This window comes from Melospiza melodia, chromosome Z (assembly GCF_035770615.1).
Source record: "Melospiza melodia melodia isolate bMelMel2 chromosome Z, bMelMel2.pri, whole genome shotgun sequence".
Classification (NCBI taxonomy): Eukaryota; Metazoa; Chordata; class Aves; order Passeriformes; family Passerellidae; genus Melospiza; species Melospiza melodia.
Genome location: NC_086226.1, coordinates 26,115,604 through 26,135,367, shown reverse-complemented (window position 1 = coordinate 26,135,367; position 19,764 = coordinate 26,115,604). Strand labels below are relative to the sequence as shown.

At 38.1% G+C, this 19,764-nt stretch overlaps 1 protein-coding gene across 1 annotated transcript in view; it reads left to right on the top strand.

Annotated features, from left to right (window-relative positions):
- EPB41L4A (erythrocyte membrane protein band 4.1 like 4A) overlaps positions 1-19,764 on the top strand; it is a 118,224-nt gene that overhangs the window by 62,409 nt on the left and 36,051 nt on the right. Inside the window, exons 7-12 of the mRNA XM_063181167.1 lie at positions 2,463-2,550; positions 4,624-4,712; positions 5,082-5,145; positions 14,264-14,355; positions 15,283-15,360; positions 17,760-17,872. Of these exons, the coding sequence (XP_063037237.1) occupies positions 2,463-2,550; positions 4,624-4,712; positions 5,082-5,145; positions 14,264-14,355; positions 15,283-15,360; positions 17,760-17,872 (524 nt within the window). The remainder of the gene's footprint in view (positions 1-2,462; positions 2,551-4,623; positions 4,713-5,081; positions 5,146-14,263; positions 14,356-15,282; positions 15,361-17,759; positions 17,873-19,764) is intronic.

The window sequence follows — 19,764 nt, the reverse complement described above, 5'->3', positions numbered from 1 at the left end:
CTGAAGCCTTCCCTCTGAGGTAAAACTGAGTTTCTACAAGCCTGGACTTGTTCACTGCCCGGCTGCAACCTCCAGCAAGCTAAAGGTGTCTCTGGGGTGATACACCACAGTTGCTGCCTTTGGCCCAGCAGCAAGGGTCAGACGGGCCCAGGCACAATCTAACTGGTAATATTGGGATTCCTATTCCAATAGACTGGTGCTGGGCATGTCAGCTGCTGCTATGTATTGAATCAACACTTCACGCTGTCAGTGGGGCACAAGCAAAGCAAAAATGCCCCTGATATTTAGCTTTAAGAGCTGCTTTCACTCTTGCTTAGGGCCTCAAATGGCACTCAGGTGCTCTTTGTCTATCCAAATGAGTGCGTGTGTGTCAGCTGCATGGCTGTCACTTTGCCAGCTCTGTCATTCCCACTGGCAAAGACTGCTTTAGTTTTGGGATGTGTGGTGCTGAGGAGAGTTTGTGTTTTCACACATGATAAAAATGAAACACTCTTTGTAGTAATGGGAGTTATTTCAGTCCCTGACAGTTCTTCCTCCCTTTGTGTTCTGGCTTCTCCATCTGCTTTTGGGAGGACTTCTACCTTTGGTTTCCATCTGCTTCCTTCAGAAGCTCTGGCTCACATCTTTGCTTCCTTCAATATTTTTGCAAATTCGGTTTCTAAAACATGATATATTACTCTGAAAGTATTTATAAAAACACACTCAAAAAATTTATTTGACATTTGAGCTCTTTGGTCCTTTCAAAGGCAGGTAAGAATAGAGGAATAAGTGCATCAGCATTTTTCTAAGCCTGATCAGTAAGGAAAGACTAGCAGCAGGGTTTAAATTGGAATTGTATTCTAGCACTAATTCAGTAATGGAATAATCCATTTTGCTCAGGACTGGTATTTAGCCTATTTGCAAATTCAGTGAGACAATGCAGCCCCTGTGACCATTTTGCTTACATTCCTGACATATACTTGCAAGACTTCAAATTTAAAAATCAGGCTGCAGAGTAAATTTTTACAGCAAAAGTGTGTAAAATATGTGACAGATGTGACATTACTGATGTGCTGAATATCCAGTGTTCTGCGTGTTCTGAATACAGATAATGAGTGACACATCTACTGGGATTTGAAGAAAGGGGTTTCTCTTACAAGCTTCAGGTCTGCTGCTTTTCCAGGAGTCCTTGGAGAGAAGAGCACCTGGAAAAGGGACAGTGCTGCTACATGGATAAGATGAGCTGAAGCAGTCCATCTCCCAGATACAAAGAAGTCATTTTTAATGCCTTTGAATACCTTTAAATATGTATTGCATTAATGCTAGCACTGCTGCTTCATGTCTTTGACCTTGGAAGTCCTTTTTTCTTTGTCAGCCGTAACACAAAGTTGGGAAAAACTGGATGGCAGCTTCTAGGCTAAAGAGAATGGAGACATCAGAAGCAGGAATGTGCCTATTGCAGGATTTTCCAGATCTTTGGTCAAAATGTTGAATGTAGAATGCTCTACTTCACACCTTGAATTTGAAAGGTAGCGCATCCAGTGAAGTATTTCCCAAGAAAACCAACAGGATTAAGCAGGATATGCATCTTTTTGAGCTGATATTTTTGCAAGATGTACTGTACTTTCCCAAAACAGTCCAGTTGTTTTCAGATAAGTATTAAAAAGAAGTGAAAACAAAAACATGACTTCAGCCCTTTCAGGCTTACAAAAGAGAATCTTGTTCTTGTATCAGTGACAGATACTAAGCAAAGAGCAAATTAAATTCTGAGGATAATGCTTTTAATTTTTTTAGTTGTTTTGGTCTTTTTGAAAATAAGTTATTTTTCAGTAATGTCAAATATGTTCCTACCAGCCAGGATATGTCCCTTACCAGTTTTCCCAGTTGTTTCTTGCCAGTGGTACTTTTAAACTGATGGATTGGTATCTGTAGCTAGGAAGGCAGGCAGAATCTTTGAAATAGCTAATCTCATGAGACAGACTCCAAATCTTGTTTTCAACACAGCAGACCTGCGTGCTACCAGCTGGTGTGACTTACTGTAGGCAAGATTTTATGGAGAATGTAATATTTCTCTGAAGTTATCCACCTTTCTTTCATAAGCTTCAACACTTCCATGGGGAATAGTACCCCAACCAGTCGTTCTACTCTGCTTTATTAATAGTAATGCAATTATTGGGAAAAAAAAAGTTATTTGCTTATTGAAGCCTGAAAATGAAATGTGTGAAGTGTGTTTGTGGCAGCAATGAAAAGGCAAAAGGCAGTGCATTTGGCAAACATTATACATCTGATAGCATATATGTCTGTGCTAGGAGACCTCTAGAGATCTAGTGTTATCTGGAATAAGAAGTTCAGAGTTGAAAAGACCATGAGAGTCTAAAAAACTGCTAAGAAGGTCTGCATATAGAAAGCTATATTTATTAATATTATCTATTTTGATATGTTGATTGGAATTACAAGATTCTTAAAAATAATTGTGTTTACAGGGGTCAAGTTCCTGCTGAGGCAGAAGTGAACTACTTAGGTGTGGCCAAATCTCTGGAAATGTATGGGGTGGATCTCCATCCTGTTTATGTAAGTATTAACTGTGAAAAATGGTTACTGCACTAATGTGTGAAACAGTACTTATGTAGTTTTGTTGCCACAGGATAACTGAAAAGGGAACACTACTCAAGAAATGCAAAGCAACATGTATTTAAAGACTGAGAGGATTCAATTATTCATATAAGCCTAATGATTTTCAGATCAAATGGTGTGATTGTGTTACGCCTCTAAAACCCAATGAGTTATATTCTGGATAAAAACAATTCAGACAGAAAAGAAGTAATTTGTGCAAGTGTCAGGAGACATGAGTGAGGGTTATCACCTTTGTTTTTGACAGAAGAATTTGCACATTATTTTAGTTAAAAAAAGAGCAAATGTGTCCCGAAACCTCTTCAATACCATGGCAAAAATTAGGGTGGAGTAGCAGTAGCATATCTGGCTTTTTAAAATATTTGTTGTCAAGGTTTTGCTAAAGATCCAGAGTATGTTTCCATTTTTTCCCGTGTTGTATCATGCAGCATTGCAAGTTGTATTGCCTCAGAAAACCCCTCCATTTCTTTTGTCTGTCAGCATGTATGTTGGGACTGGATCCAAGTCATTACCTGGAGGGTATGTGCTCCTGGTGAAAACATCATTCTATCTTGTTTGAATTATTCTGCTTGTGGCAGGCATTTTTTTGAATAAAAGAAAATCAGGAGTTCAAATGGGGAGTTGTAGTATAGATAGTTCTCTGAGTTAGATATCAGTACTTCGTAAAATTATTTGAAAGAAAATAAAGAAATCAAGATAGTACCTGAAGATTAAATATGTGTTTCCTCTGAAAAATGTGTGGCATGCAATATAAAGTACCTTTTAATGCAACCTATGGCTTAATTATATTAATATCCCAAGCTTTGTTCCCCTCCCACCAATGGAAAAATGGGGAGTTACTGGAACAAGATCGAACATGATCCAACAAAATCATGTTAAATTAGTACAGTGTGGAATTTTTTTTGCCTCATAACTTGCTTTTATTGTGCAATGAAATCCCTGCCTGGGTAACCTGTGAACATCATTGTTCCTACTTAAATTGCATCAGCAGCAGAAGCCCTTGTTTGAGACTGAAACTGCACACATGATGAGATGCAGTTATTTTCCTCCTTGGTCACATTTAAAGTAAAGTTGCCTTTAGCAGTTAATTCACTGAGGAGCACAGGCAGAGCTTGCCAGGTGTGCTTGACCTTTGCCAGCCCTGTAATCACACAGGACACTTTTACAGTGTCTCAAGTCAGTGCCTCTCACAGTTGATAATTCTGCTGCTCATGCTCCACTGGTTTAGACTTGCAGTGCTTTTCCTCATTGCCTCAAGTAGGCAGGTGAATGAGCTTTTCCAGCTGACTTTCTTTTAACCTCATGCACTAGGGTTTGCACTCTTTCAGCTGTAACCTGCTTCTGGTTTTGGTTATTGACTGTGAACTGGGGAGGTGGGGACCTTCTGCCACTCAGCAGCAGGGCTTTCACCCTGTTCTCACCCAGTGCAGCTTGAGATTTGTATCCTGACTTCAGGAATGGTTTCCTTCAGAGGAGTTGATGCATGTGGCTGTTCCCTGCATACCATTGCCCTTTCAGAACAAGAAAAAAGAAGCTTGACTCTCCCAAAGGAGCTACTTCACTTGGAGGCGGCAGCAGCTGACACTATTTTAGGAGGGAGAAGGCAGCTGTGTGGTTGTATTATAGGTCAGAAAATCACTATTTACTTTCAGCTGAAAGTTGGGATATCTATTGCATTCATGCCTGAATAAGGAGTTCAGTTTCTGAGTTTTGGCCATTTGCCAAATAGCAAAAATTAATTCAGTAAAAAGCCAGAAAAAATGGTATTTTTGTTTTTCACCATGGCGTGAAATTCCCTTTCTTTTTCTCTCACTGCCATTCTTTCTTGCCTCTTTTCCCCCAGATCTACAAATTTTCATATAGAAGCTTTCATAACTAGATCAAGTACTATTTTTCCATTTGTATAGAGTGAAACAGTATATTCAAGTCACCAGGATGAATTTCTCACTGGATCTCACTGATACCGTGATTCTACTTGTAACTGTATGAATGACATAGATTTTTATTTTCTAGGGTGAAAACAAATCTGAATACTTTTTAGGATTAACACCCATAGGAGTTGTTGTCTACAAGAATAAAAAACAAGTAGGAAAATATTTCTGGTATGTACTATTCAAATGTGCAGTCTGCACTAAAACAATAACAATGTTGTATGGATGTCTACGATTTGTGGTATCTATTTAAAATTTTAATCAAAGCAGTATCAAAAAATTATACATAGAATTATAAATATTTCTTTGGATGATGCAGATTTTTTTGATACTCCAGGTGATAGATCACCTTTACCATACTCATGCTGAAATGTTTACGTATCACTAATTGTCTGCTGACATCTAGGGCATACCTGAAAAATAAGTCTTCTGTGAATTTTTTTTGTCTTTGTATGCAAATGTATACAACTTTATATCTTACTACACATGAAATTAGAAGGTCATGAAGTTTGGTCTGTCTTTTTTTTTTCAATATTACAGGCCTAGAATTACGAAAGTTCACTTCAAGGAAACACAGTTTGAACTTCGAGTCCTGGGAAAAGATGTAAGTTTTCATTTAGGCCTGAAAAGATCAAAAAAATAATTTTAGGTCTAATGAAGGTGGAAATTTAGTGTGTCTGTTGAAATCTAATTGGTTTTATTGAAATTTACTGTAGGAAACCAAATGCAGGTGAAGGGAACCTCATAAAGCTCTCAGGCACAAAACAGGGAGCCACGTTGTATAGATTGAAACCCATTTGTCAGAGTTTAACATCACTTTGCACTTAGATCATTTGAGAGAGAGCAATGTTGGTTCCAGTGGGGCAAGGACAGCAGGTTGATAGGAAGAGAGGAGGTTTTAAGATGCAGTAAGTAAAAAAGAAAAAAAAATTATCTCCTACAAGGCATGTGGAATAGGGGGAGGAGGAGACTGTTGAGAATGCAGGAAAAGATAATGACATGCAATAAAAAACATAGTTGCAGTCAGTTTGTGATTTTTGCTGTCTGGTTTAGTTAAAAATTTAGTTAGCTGAAATATATTTTGAAAATACTTTCATGTCTTTTTGGAACATGAAAGTTTATAGTTTCATAAGGACTGTAGTTAATAGTTTTAAATTATATTAACCTGCTGACAAAGATCCCCTTTACTTTTTATCTAAGCATTTTTGTTCATCCTTGTAATGGTTGTCAGTCTCATCCATGGTCTTTTCATGAGGGCATTTGTCTTGCTCCTGTTGTGGACAGCATTTCTGGTGTCTCTGCAGGTGTCTTGGCAAATCTCTCTTTTGCTCTTCCCAAGTGACTTGTTTATATTTGGTGTGGCAATCTATGGGAATTTTATTTCTGAAGGTGTGTTTGTTGAAATAGGAGAGTTATTTAAAGGCTGGGGGAAGGTTGGGAAAACTTTTCACCATGTTTCATGTAAAGGTGAGTGATAGTTCATGTACAAACAAGTCTGAGTTTGACTCGGAGTGAATTTCTTGGAAGTGAATGAAGCTATAGCTTCTCTTTGATGCCACATTTCCACAGTTTTCTTTTAACCATATGGAATTGCAAAGGCTTAGCAAACTGAGTAGAAAATCTGGAAGGTTTTGGAAAAGTTGAGGCTGTGAATATTGACGGCTGGTGAACTCTTACCATTGTGATAAGGCAAACATTTTGGCAGAACTTGGTACTTTCAAGCCTTGACAGATATTTCTAGGAATTGTTGGGTAGAACAGTAAGTACAGGGTTGTGTACCTTCACTAAATTTGCCTTTGCAACTAATACTAATCTGAAGTATTTCCCTTTTTTTACCAGTCTGGGGGTACTTTGAACAAAATTATATATTGGAATAAGCAGGCAGTAATTTCAGTCTCTGGATTAAAGTTGTCATAAGAATTTATGCTGTTCTACACAGAGGAGGAAAAGCTCATCAGTGTATTCATGTATGTTCCAATACTCAAAAAAAAATCTGATTAACTAATTTATTTTACTCCTCTTGTGGTTTTTTTTAATAAATGCTATCACTTTGTCCTCCCATGTGACACATGAGTATATTACAGGAGAGTAAATACGCCATTTGCACTCCATCCTGCCTCCTGTAATATAATTTTACAGCCCAGGGAATTAATATTTTCCTTGTATCAGATGTGGTATACTAAGTCTGGAATGTCTGTTCCAGTTAGTTGTAGAGAGCTCCAGAAGAGATTCAGGAGAAGTAAAAATAATGGGAGTTTTCCAATGCCTTTAAGTTGAACTTTATGGTATAAAGTGAAGGAGCTAATACTGTGTAACAGAGCAGATTATTTCTGGGTGAACTGAGTGTTTTTCTTTTCCATAAGTTGTAAAAACTCTCTGCAGGGTGGGTTTTATTCATGTTTCCACACACACCAGCTCCCCTTATTCACACTGACTGTCACCTTTCACTGCTCATGAAGAGGAAGCTGTTGGTGCCTTTAGTACCAGCAAGGCTCTCCCCCTGGATGGAGTTGCTTGTGGTAACTTCTTTGTTGTTGCTTGCTGGTATTGGTGTGACATTTTTTCAACCATGCCAGAAGAGTCTGTGTATTTCTGACTAGGTGGGTGGAAATGGACATCTGATCTTCTTGACAGATGACAGTCTAAGTGTACAAGTCCACGCCTTCAGACTACCTAAATCCCGCTGTTGTCTGTGTCAGCCAAACCTATGGCTGCTCATTTTCTTGTTTACATTGCTTCACGTTTCATAAACTTGATGCTTACTGAGCAGAACATGCTATTGCTTAGTGTCTTACAATAAAGTAAGCTGCTTTGGCTTTTCTTTTTTGCAGTGTAACCTCTTGTACTTTTTCATATCTCTTCCATGAGAATAATCCTGTATATTTAGCTGCCTCATATTTTTTTTCCTGCACACCTGTTGCTGTTGTGTACAAGCATGACCATCAGAACTTTGGTTCTATCTTTCACTATTTTGCTTGTATTATATGTTTTCTCCCTTAGGTAATTGCTGTTGCCCCCTCATAAACAAAATATTGCCTTTCATATTTGGCCATCCATGGACATGTGAGACTGAAGCACTTTTTCAGTGGTGTTAATAATTGACTCAGTGTTTAATTGTACCCCTGCATGAATCCATGCTGTGAATTCTGAGCTATAAAGGCGTTAGGTCCTCCCTGGCACCTCTAAGCATCAGCATGAAATGAGGAACCCTTCCCCTGCAAGGGCTTCACATGTTCACGTTCCCTGAACATGACATAAAATGGCCAAGAATTTTTGAAGATTAAAGAAGTTTATTTCTTATAAAACTAAGAAATTCATCTAAAGCCTGTGCACAGTTCCTGGCAGCCTGTCTTCCAGTGGAGCAACCTTACTGGAAACAATCCAGTAACACAGGTGACTGCCAAAGCCCTCCCCTCTCCACCAGCAAAACAGAGCTTGGTCACAATGGATGCTCTGTGTGGAAGTGAGTGGTGTAAAGGGTGCCCAGCATACCTCCCGTGATTCCCCATGTGAGGAGCACAGCCTGCTTCCTAGATTTCTCTGTCAACTAGGGACATGGAAGGAAACAGAGAAAAACATGCGGTGATAGACTGTGTAGGCTGGGAATGTAAATGTGATAATAGGCAGGAATGAGAGATGAGGAGGTTTTTTGCCTGTAGGTACCAAGTACTTCTGTGCTGTTCCCTGCACCCCAGTGCTGTTTGGTGTAACTGAGCATTTTACTTCAGTTGCTCTATGTCTGAACATGCACGTGAATGATTTCACTCTTTAGCAGGGTTTATGCAAAACTTCTGTTCTTACTTTTCCTGTTTCACAAAACAGAAAGAATTCAATGAGCAAAACACTTGCTTTCATAATTTTTCCTGTAAGAGAAAGGCCTTTTTGAATTTTGCAATTTTTATTTCAAGAGATCTTGAAATTTGGGTATTTTTGAGTCAAAACAATCTCTCAATCTGTGCAGTTAAAAATTATTTCCACATTTTTGTGTGTTCCTCTGCAGTCTTCCATATTCAGATGAATTCACAAGGTGAAATTGGTAATGACTCTTTAGGAACAATACCAACCACTGATGCAAGTCCAAAGTACATAATCCTCCCCTTTTTGTGTGGCTGAAACTTGTATAAATACAATATTTTTTTTGTTGTTATTTTAAATAGTCCAGAAAACACTGTAAATATGCTTTATCTTTTTTATCTGCTTCTCATAAGTGTCATTAGTCTGAAAAATAATTATGTTAATAAGGTGGTTCAGCTGTACCCCTTCTTTTCCCTATCAAATGCTGTATTCTGTCTTGAGTTACAAATTCCGGCCAGGAACTTCTAATTTGATTTATAGTTCCTGCAGCTTCTTGGGAAGATTGAACAGGATTTGAAGATATGTTACTCTCACTCTTAAGTCAAATTCATTTTATGTGTAGTTTCCAGACAAAAATAGTGGTTTGATTTTTCTTATGGTTTGGGAGTTGCAAATGACTTTTGCATCATTTGCATTTGCACCCACTTAACTCAGAGTGATAATAAAAGGGTGGAGGTGAAGAAGCTCAGTGATATTAATATATCATATTAAACAGTTTTGGCTTGTTTTGGTTCCTTGGGGGTTTTCCTGTCTTTTCTTAATTGCCTTCTGAGCCATCATAGAAGGACTGTAAGATTGGTTCAAAGCCTGCATAAAATTAAATTCACTGACACTAAGGTGATACTGTCAGCTTTCTTTTTTTCTAATTCTTCTTTAGTGTTTTTGAATTGCTGTAATTGCTGTGAAGCTAAGATATGTTTGTTTCAATGTTGACATGCAACTGACACAGTTTTTTCAATTTGAATTGCCAACTTGGTATCATTTTCCTACAGACTGATCTTGTATAACCAGTAATAGTGCATTGTTTGTTACATAAGCTGTGATTTGTCTGCATATGTCTATATATAAAACCAGAATGCTTCCTATTGGAATTTAGAGCTGATGGTACCCAGGTATGTGCCTAAGAATAATTATTCTGGCAAAGAATTATGTTCTGAAGCAGTAGCTTCAGTGTTAATAATTCTGTTACATGTGCAGTGTGTCCTGTAACAGGGCAAGATCCCTCCTTGTGTGGCATTTGCCCTCCCTGTGCTCACTGTGACTGGGAGGAGGGGTGTGTGTAAATTAAGGTAGCTAAAGCCTGCTCTGCATCGGTGGTTCTCGAATCATTTTTGCTCTGTGGGCAGGTTCAGTTCTCCCTGCAATGGGTGTAAATCTGCTGACAGTGGCCTCTTATCCTGGGAGTAATCCATGAGCTCCAAGAACAAGGGGTATTCTGGCCCTCAGAGAGAAGAGCTGTCATTTTAAGTGTGTGTCTTCTCTTCCAGGTGGAGCTGAGCTTGCCCTGCTTAGGAGCTGAGCTAGCTGGGCACAAAGCATCTCTGAGCCTGAAAGCTGTGTAATCAGGTGGCGAGGCAGAGCAAGCAGGAAGCTGTTTGCCAAGCACTCCTGAACTTTTGTACTAGTTCCAGAGGTGTTCTGTGCTTAGACAGAGCAATGACCCCTCTGACCTGTCTCCTTTGAAGGGTTTTGTAACACGGATTTAATCTTCCACCTGAGAGGCGTGGGTATTAGGGTGCAGCACTGTTCCAACTCCCAGCTCTCTAGTGGAGGTCTTAGAGGCCCTGCCAGATCAGTCTTCTGGCTGGTCTGGGAGCCACCATAAACCAGGGAAGAACTTCATTGTCCATCTGTGTATAGGTTTGTAGTGTAGACAAGCTATCTGCATCCACTGTGCTAGTCTCTCTCTCCTCCTCTGGTTAAAAATGGTGGTGAGGTACTAGCAGTATGAGCTGTAGCATGTTGTGGAGACTGCAGAACAAGTTTTCAAAGCACCTAAAAGAAGAAGGATATCTAATCGTTAGATATTTAAATGTTCGTCCTCACATTTTTTGACAAAGGGTGTGTGCCTCATCAGGGTTAGGAGGAGGCAGTCCCACAGCTTGGTTATTGCTGCAAGGGTCCTTTTGCAGCCTCTGGTCCCATCCTCCTGCCCCTCCCTTGCTCCTGCAAGTCACAGATGGGATTGAAAATAACCATACAAAAATAAGTGGTTTCTCTACTTGTTTGATCAGCAAAATGGGCTTCCTGAAAGAACAGACAGACACCAAGATGGCTCAAAGGAGAGAGATCGCCAGAGAATGCAGAAGCCAGGACTGCTCTGGAAGGAGATCATGATTTACAGTGCCTCGCCTTTAGTACACTGGGCACTCTGAAAGCAGCAGGATGAGTAGCCAGGAGAAGCTTGTGTTGCACCAAAGAGCACTGAATTACTTTGGAAGTGTCATTTCCTATAAATAATTAGTAAAATTACAATAAGTCTTTGTTTCTTTTGGTTCAGATATATGAGAATAATAAGCAAAACACCCAGCTAACCCTAACTATCTGTAGGAAATTGCTATGTTCAAAATGTTAAAAATGTTGTCTTTTATTGGGAACAAAAGGTCATGGTCTTAACAGGAAAGGCCATCTTTGCTTTACTAATATAAATAATTTCATTCCCTTGGGGGAGAAATGTTAATCCAGAAAGGTATTGATGTTCTCAGTACTGATTACTTTTTATATAGGCATCTATAAATTGTCAGGGTAATCGCTACTCTTACAAGCCTTAAATAGTCCTAAAAGGAATATGGAGGAAGTCCTAAACCTGGCTGTGCTGTAAGCAGTGTCATACTATACTTGGTTGCTGTAAGTTACAGAATAATTCCCAGATAAGCTGAGAAATGGTGAAAGAATTATGAATTGCTTCCCCTTTGATGGGGTTGAGTGTTTTAGGCTTTTTTTTCCTCTATATAGCACAATTTTTCCTCTCAATAGCACAATTTAATTGTGCTATTGAGTTATACCAAGCATCAGTTGTGAGGCCATATGGTTTTCCTTCAAATTCAAATAAATAAGCCTGGGGGTGTTATCAGAAGGCTTGTTGGTCTGTCCTATGACTTTTAGGCAATTGTTTCATTTTCCAGATCTGAATTCCAGAAAGTTTTGGTAAATTGTATCTAGAGAGTTTTTATCCTCCTCTCACCTCCCTCCCACCAGCCCTTCCATTTTTTGCCCTCCCTGAGTGCCACTGATTGCTGAATACTAAGTTTAGGTGTTTCAGCATCATCAACATTTTTCTTGCCAGCTTTCTTCTACCTTGGAAAATAATGCCTTCATATGATGGAATCAGTAATCTTTGCTGGTCAGATCGTTCTAGGAAATGGCAGTATAACTATATGGTCCCTCTTATTGTCACTTACTGATTTTAATGTTTTTTCCTGCTGTTTGTTCTGTGTATGGGAAAGTTCTAAAACTGTGACTTAAAGAAGACAAAATGGACGAATAGAACTTTTTCCTCCAAAGGAATAGAACTTTTCCCCCAGCTTTTTCCCACTGTTGTTGAATGCCAGTGGCATTCAAATTGGTCTAACAGTAAGATATGGCAGAAACACCTTATTTTAGAAAGTTTCTTTAAAGCAAAAAATCATTCCTGTCTTCTCTTTGCCTCTCGCTTCCCACATACCAGAAACTCCTTCCTTTGAGATTATGTAATTAAATACATTTAAGTGCAACAGAGGATTCTTTGCCTAAAAGTAGGAGTGAAAAAAGAAAGAGCAAGATCCTGCATATTAAAAGTGAGTCATTGAGTTATTTCCTAACAGAAGCTAAACTGATTCATCATATTGCATCAAGTTTGCAATACTACAATGCAGTTTGATATTATCCTTTTGAAGATGAATACAGTTGTGTGAGTTTATATGAAATCATATGAGATGACAGTCTAATATAGAAATTGTAATTTAAATCAAATAATGAAATCCAAAGCTACTTTTCTGCTATGTGCAAAGTAAGCAAATGCAAAGCACCACTTTATATGTTTTCTTTAAAAGTTTTACAACGTAAAATGCGTTATGATTTTTCAGTGGGTAGACTCTTATTTCTAGCCATCAGAGGAGAAAGAGCAATGTTGTTACTCTAGAAGAGTCCATGATAAATTGATTTTTCTCCTTGACTATTTTCAAGAATTTTCAGGAAGCCTTTATTTTGTCTATAAGTTAAACCACTTGTGAATCCTGTAGAGAGATGATGATCCCTATCAAACCTGAGGAACTTTGGGAATATATTTATTGGACCTATATATTTACCTATATATTTCTATTTCTATTTCTGTACTACAAAGTAATTTTATTATATGCATAGCAGTATCAGATGAATCCTAGGTTTCAACATTCTTGGTGGTCATTGTCTCACTGTACTGCTTGTATTATTTTCTCTTGCCATGGAGAGTAAAATGTGCTTTTGATGGAAGACCAGAGAATTATTTTAATTCCTTGCCTGTTCCATGGCACTGTTCCAGCCAGACATTTAACTAAAATAAGGCATCGGAGAAAATAAACTCATGTATGATATTTTTTTTTTTTTGTCAGGGAATTAGATCTCTATTATTCTAACCACAGGCGCAAAATTCTGTTGTTTTGCTGTTATTTGTTTCAAAGTGAAGGAAAAGCTGCTTGAGGAGGTAATTTGTGATTTTGTGAGGCTGCTTGACAGCTGTTAATGGGGATATAACTGGATTTTTGTTATAGGTGAAATTTTGAATTCTAGAGAACATAGAGAATTAATTCACAGTTTGCAAGGTGCTTGCAGATAATAATAAACAACAGTAAATGAGGAGAGGGAGAAACTTGCCTGAGCTTTTTACTTGTGTACGCATGACACTAGGGAATTTAAGTAATGCAGGGACATAGATTGTTCAAAATCAGCTGCTGAAGGTGGTGTGAATCACACCTCCTTTGTAACTCACACCTTGCTGAAATGGTTTGAGACTCAGTTTTGAGTGATGGTGTCATGCCATGCTGAACTCTCACACTGACATCACTGGGATTGCTCATTCTTCGTGCAAATCACAGCTGAAACACCGAGTGCTTGAGTTCACCAAGTGAAAAATAGATGGAACACATCTGAGTGTTTAACTTGTTGAAAACCAGCACTGTGATGTGTCTGTTGCTTCTCCTTTACTGTTGGAAGTATTTCATAGTTTGTATGCATCCCACTTCTCTTTTCTCTGCCAGTTTCCAGAGATTGGCTTTTAAGCTGTGTATATGCTTTTGTTCTGGCTTTTGTTGTCTTCCTTAAGAGATTTTAAGGTGGGTTTTAAGACTTTCAACTTTTTCTTAGCATTTTGAATTATTCTGAAGTTCGCTTTCTTTAAAAAAGAAAACTCTTCCCTTCTTCAGTATTTTTTTCCCCTCAGGTTTTTTCCCCTTGGCCTGTTTTGTGTGTTTCCTCTGTCATTGCTTCATAATTGTTTATAACAGATCCTGAGCTCCTTTCTTTCTTTCATTTATTCTTGCCTTTTTTTATACTGTTAACCAGAATATTTTTGATTGACATCTGAGCTGCCATTTCAGAAAACATCAGAAACATAATTTTTGGAAAAAAACCAACTTGTGTTTTAATAGGAAAACTCGTGATTTTTTAGGGAAGAAGATGTGAACGAACAAAGGAACATGAATGTTTCAATAATCTCTTTTCTCTGCTTTTCAAAAAGAAAAACACTTTTAAATGAAGAATTCTACAGAATTATAGAACCTGCTTTTCTTTGTGCTGATTTCTTTTCTTGCATGGACTGACATGCAATGGCTGGTTCTTGTGTTCAGTAAATGAGATTCACTCCAATGGCAGGATCCCCATAAGAACATTAATTTGTTTTGTTTTGTCTTTAGTGCAATGAAACTTCCTTCTTTTTTGAAGCACGTAACAAGGTCACATGCAAACATCTCTGGAAGTGTTGTGTAGAGCATCATACATTTTTCAGGTGAGTGATGCAGAAGTTAGGTTGTGTTTCCCTTAGGGCCACTACACTGAGTGAGAGCCTTGTACCTGCAGAGTGGTGCAACAAAGGCTTGCTGCCTGGAAACACATTTGTGCTCTTGGTTATAGAATGCTTTTAAAAGCCAACACCTTTTCTTATAGTGATGTGAAACAATGTTTTTAAAATTTGGTAGTTTGGTGGTTTCTTTTATGTTACCATTCTTTTCTAAACAGTACTTCAGGTTGTGTAGAGTAGACTTTATCAGAAAGATGGCAGGATTTAAGTTGCCAAATAGATTTGGATGTATTTGATCATCAGCTTTTCTGTAGCAGCATTGGCTTGAGGGAGGCCTTTGGAATTCAGACATTACTATTTTCTACCGTGCACAGAAACATATATGTATACTTTAATACAAATTCATTGAATTTCCATAACATTTTGCTTACTTACTGAGGTGTATAAAATCTTCTCAGTACTGCACATCTCAAAGCACTTGAGTTTACTGTTGCAAAATACACCAAGAGAAATGTGCTAAGGTGCCTAACTGGGAACTGGTGGATGGAATCCTCTGGGCTGCCTTTAGCAGTGCTGTAAATGAGTGAATTGAGAATCCCTCCTGCAGTCTCACTACTGTGTCAGGGCGGATTTGTCTTCTCCTAAAATTAGGTGAAAGGCTGCTGGTGCCAGCAATTTACACTTGACTCTGAAATAAAGAGATGTGTAGTCAAAACAGGGGGGACAAACAGGTGTCTTTGGGAGACTCTCAGCCCCGTAAGAATCTGCCCAGAGGTAGGGATGAAGAGGAACTTGCAGAAAAAATAATATTTTTTGAGCCCAAATTTGTATGTTTGTTCTTGACTTGGGAAGGGGACTATAATTCAGACCTATCTATGCAACTTACTCTGTTATTTTATTTTTCAAACTACACAGGGTGTCAGAGAATGAATCAAACTCTCTGTCAAGAAAAGTCAGCAAGTTTGGATCCATAGGTTATAAACATCGGTACAGGTGAATTTTTTTTATTGTTTTAAACTTCAATTCATTCCTTCTTCATTCCTTTTCTCCTCTTTCCTTCCAGTAAAAGAAAACCACCACCCAGAATAGTTCTGAAGATGAAAGATGAATCAGGGCCATTTTAACAGACTGTCTTTGGGAGCTTGAAAATTTTGGGACAAATGTTTCTTCTTCAGATCCCCAGAATGGGTGGAGGCTTGCTATAGTGTATTCAAAGTGGGAGCAGCTTTGACAATTCTCTAAATCATTATCTCCTTATAAGTACTGAAATTACGTTTATGTCCTAAAGAAGTTTTCCTGACAGCTGGGAAATACCAAAATGAGTGTCTATCTTTTCTGACTTGAACAGGTGACAATATTGGATGAATGTTCAATGCTCTAAGCTTTGAAAGATGCTGTAACTTGAAATTAAGGACAGATAAGGAGCACTGTTTCCACTATCATGCAAGAAATAAGTGGATCATAATGAGTAAGGTTGATAATCATTAGTTAGGCAGATCTTTGTCATTTTGCCTATTTTCTAATCCAGATTGAGTTATCACACTCTTTATCATGATCCAGATTCTCCTTGCTGTGGACAACAGGGCAATGATTGTCCTGCCTTTTGTATTTGTACTGGATCCTGGCCTGCATTGCCCCATCTGGGATAATGGGCAGGAGCTCAATGATTCCTGCCAGAGTACTGCGGATGAGTTTTTTCTGTTGGATCACTTCAGCAGATTGAAGCAGGGCACTGGTCCTGAGGAGAAGAAAGCTTTGTACTGGCAAAAACTTTTCAATCAATTAAAAAAACCATGCCATAAAGCAGTTAACTGTGTTTGAGCTATTGCTCTTGGTGCGGCAGTTCAGTTCATCTTCCTGTTTTAATAAATGTCATGGGTGATAAGTGATCAGGCGTGCCATGTTGGGGTGATGGTCATAACTGACAATTTTGGTTGTCTTCCCTTTTTGTCTTTGGTCCCCCACTATGTCATCAAAAGCAGTGACAGTGTTGTGTATCTGTACACATCATTAGCTCAGAGCAGAAACCATAATCCCGTTGTTTTTCTGGGTAAGTGGGGAGACTGTAATATTTTCATTTGTCTTGTGGTATTGTGTTTGTTCTGTTTTGTTTGTTTGTATGTTTTTTGTTTTCTTCTTCCTTCCTTTTTTTTTTTTTGTTAAATCCTTTAGAGACTTCTCATTGTGTGTCAGACAGTTTTCATGAAGGCAATTTTTTTTTGTCTTAAGATCAGATCCTTTGGAGGTCTTAGTGGGGATAGAAAGTCCTATTCCCAGATGTTTGTTACACTTGCTTCTGGAATTTGCAGTACTGTCATGGTTGCCAACCTTAAAAGTTGAGCAGATGAGCTTTCTGGCTAACTTGATAGCATGCTGTAAACTAACTACATAAACAAAAAAAGTATTTTTACATCAATACTGTGATGTAGGATTAGGATTTGAGATTTTTTTGTCTTTCAATTCTTTTATAATTTTGAAAACATTGAAATTCTGCAGTGCTGAATATCTATGATGGGCTACTGATGAAAATATTATCAGTATTTCATGGAGGCTATTCACATAATTCAGAAAATCTACATAAGTAATTCCTGTATAGTTGCTTAGTACTTTCTAGTACAATCATTTTACTTCACAATGATCAAACCTCAGGTGTTAAGGAGTTAATAGTGACAATTAATTCTCTTGTGCATTAAGTTTCCAGAAACAAATACGGAGTTTGGGGGAGGAATGTGAATTTTAGATTTTTGTCATGACCACTATATTCTGTTTAGTCACACTGAGAGGAATATTAAAATGAGTATAAAAGAATTTATTTAAACTTAATAATTTACTTCAATGGTGCAGTGAAGGAAAACCTTACTGTAAACAAGAATCAAGACTTTTACTCAATTTGTTGTCATCTGGGGCTGTGCTAGTGAGAGTTCTTTATTGCAGTTTGTTTTGCAGTCTTTTAGGCTGTCATTCCACATGCCAGAGGAGTAGCCCCTGACTGACTGGAACTGAACAATATAAAATATGTGTAAACAATATTAAACATGTTTTCCTGGGAGGAAATTTGCAGAAAAAGTTCAGGAAGAAATAATATTACTTAAGAAAGTTGTATGTTAAAATATTCTAGGTTAGAAAAGATCATGCTACCTTAAGCTATTCCTAACAAAAAGCATTTTGTTTTAGTGGCATATCTCCACTTGGAAATACCAAATATAGGAGTGGTTGGCACAATCTATTGATGATTTTGCCAGTGACTGATTCAAAACAAAATTCGGGGTAGTGCCACTCAACAGGAGAACCAGAAGTGGGATGAGAAGTTAACAGCATGTTTTTTTTCAATCTAAGGTTCCTGCTGGATAACTTTCCCAAGTGTTTTCTCATGATTTTATTGTGTTTTGAAGTGGAAAAACATCTTTGCGAATGACCAGAGACCCCTCTGTGCAGCTTCCACGGCCTGACCAGAGCATTGAAAGAAGTCGCAGCAAGACTTACCCCAAAAGAGCACAACAGACAGGTAGGTCCTTCTCTACTGAGCTGGGGGCAGATGTCGTCTTTTTTTGGTTCATTTTGTCATCACGAAGTGACTCAGAACTGCTGCAGTGTCCTTGATGTTCTCTCGGAATGGATTCTGAGTTTTGCTTTCAGCCAGTATTTATATCTAAGGTTAACAGGGTATGAAACCTCCAGCTTTCCAGATAAAGGAAAACAGTTGCTGTGGATTAAAGAGGAAAAGCCCCCAGGTCTAATGTAAAGGTTGAAAGGGAAGTTTTGAAAACAGGCAGTGCGAACATGTTTTTTTCCTCTAGAGACCTGTGTCTTGCAAACAAATTTTGTACCTGTGATCTTGGTTAGTATCCCATTGTTCGCCTGTTTGACCCAGGGTGCCACTTTTTGCACCCTCTTCCCATTTCAAGGACAGTATCCCTTTATTTTGATATTAAGTGGAACAGAAGTTAGTGCCATGCAATTTTAACATGCTTCTGATGTGTGAGCTGGAAATCTGTTCTGCGTGTGGAAGCTGTCATGGCAAGCTAGAAGTTTTCACAGGTGTTAGAGGAGATAGGATTAAGGATCACAGAAGTCATGCCCTAGATAATGGATGCTTCCTGAAATTTGGTAATAGAGATGTCAAGCTCCAGGTCTACATATGATTACATGGGGTATTGCTTAGCTTCATCTATGACAACAAGGCAGACACACTTGAGTCAAACTTGTGCCTGGAGTAAAGCATGTGTGTATGTGTGTGTGTTTGCTGTTTGAGAAAAAACTTGTCTGGGCTTTAAAATGTAAATAGTATCTCTCTTCTATTGCTGTTCAATATTGCTGCTGTACCACTATAGATTTTGAGAACCTATTTTTAAAAAGAGAGCAGATACATACCTCTGGAAATCTCCAGTGGTTATCCTGAATGTGGCCTTTTGATTTAGAAACAAAACTGGTGTGCTTTTAGAAACAAAACTCTGCCTTTTAGCTGTGGTGGCTCTATGAAATGTCACATAATTAAAAGTATAGCCTTGGAAAATAGAGGCAGTTTACAACATTTTTTAAAATTTTCTTTTATTTTATTTCATGTAAAAAGAGAAGAATTGTTTTGCTTTCTGATTCTGATATATTTCATTGTGTGCAGTTTTAAGTGGATGTCTGAGAGGACAAGTAGCTAATGACCCTTGAACCTAATGACTTAAATTTTTGTTCAGCCGGAGTGTCCTGTTCTTAGGGCAGCAGTTCAAGCCAAACAGCATTTCCTACCTCATTAGTCCCTGGTTCTGTTTCAGGAAATTTGTGTGGCTGTTTGTCAGCTAAAATTCAGCTCTTGGTTTAAAATAATATTTGCCTTAGCCCAGGCAGAGGAGGTCAGTCTGTGTTGCTGCGAGGCTGTGCATGTGTTTGTGTTTGTTCATTTTGTTTTCAGTCTCTTTGGCTGGAAATATGAAGTAAAACTGAAACTTTTCTGCTGATGTAATTGGAATCAAAATTCTCTGGGCAATATGTGTTTGCTATTTTGATGCATTTAAACACTTTCTTCCACTTTAAAATAAAACGTCTGCTTTTTCACCATTTTACATACATGTAGTTGTGTAATCTCTATCTTCCGTTTTCTTTTCAAATTCAGCTTAATTGATTACCCATGTGTTCCAAATGTGCACTCACATCACTGGGACAAATGTATTAACTTAGATTATATTAATGTTAAACTAATTTGTTTAATTTCCAGCTCAAAATATGGACTGAGGGAAGAGAGCTATGTTTTTCAAATGCCATCTTGCCCTATAAATAAACATATTTTCTCCTTTTTTAAAAAGTTTGCTATTCACAGTGATAAACACTGAATACTCTTCCTCCATTTAAATAGGATTTCAGAAGAAGAATGTAGGCTAATGTTGTTTCTCCTTGCTGTGTCAGGCA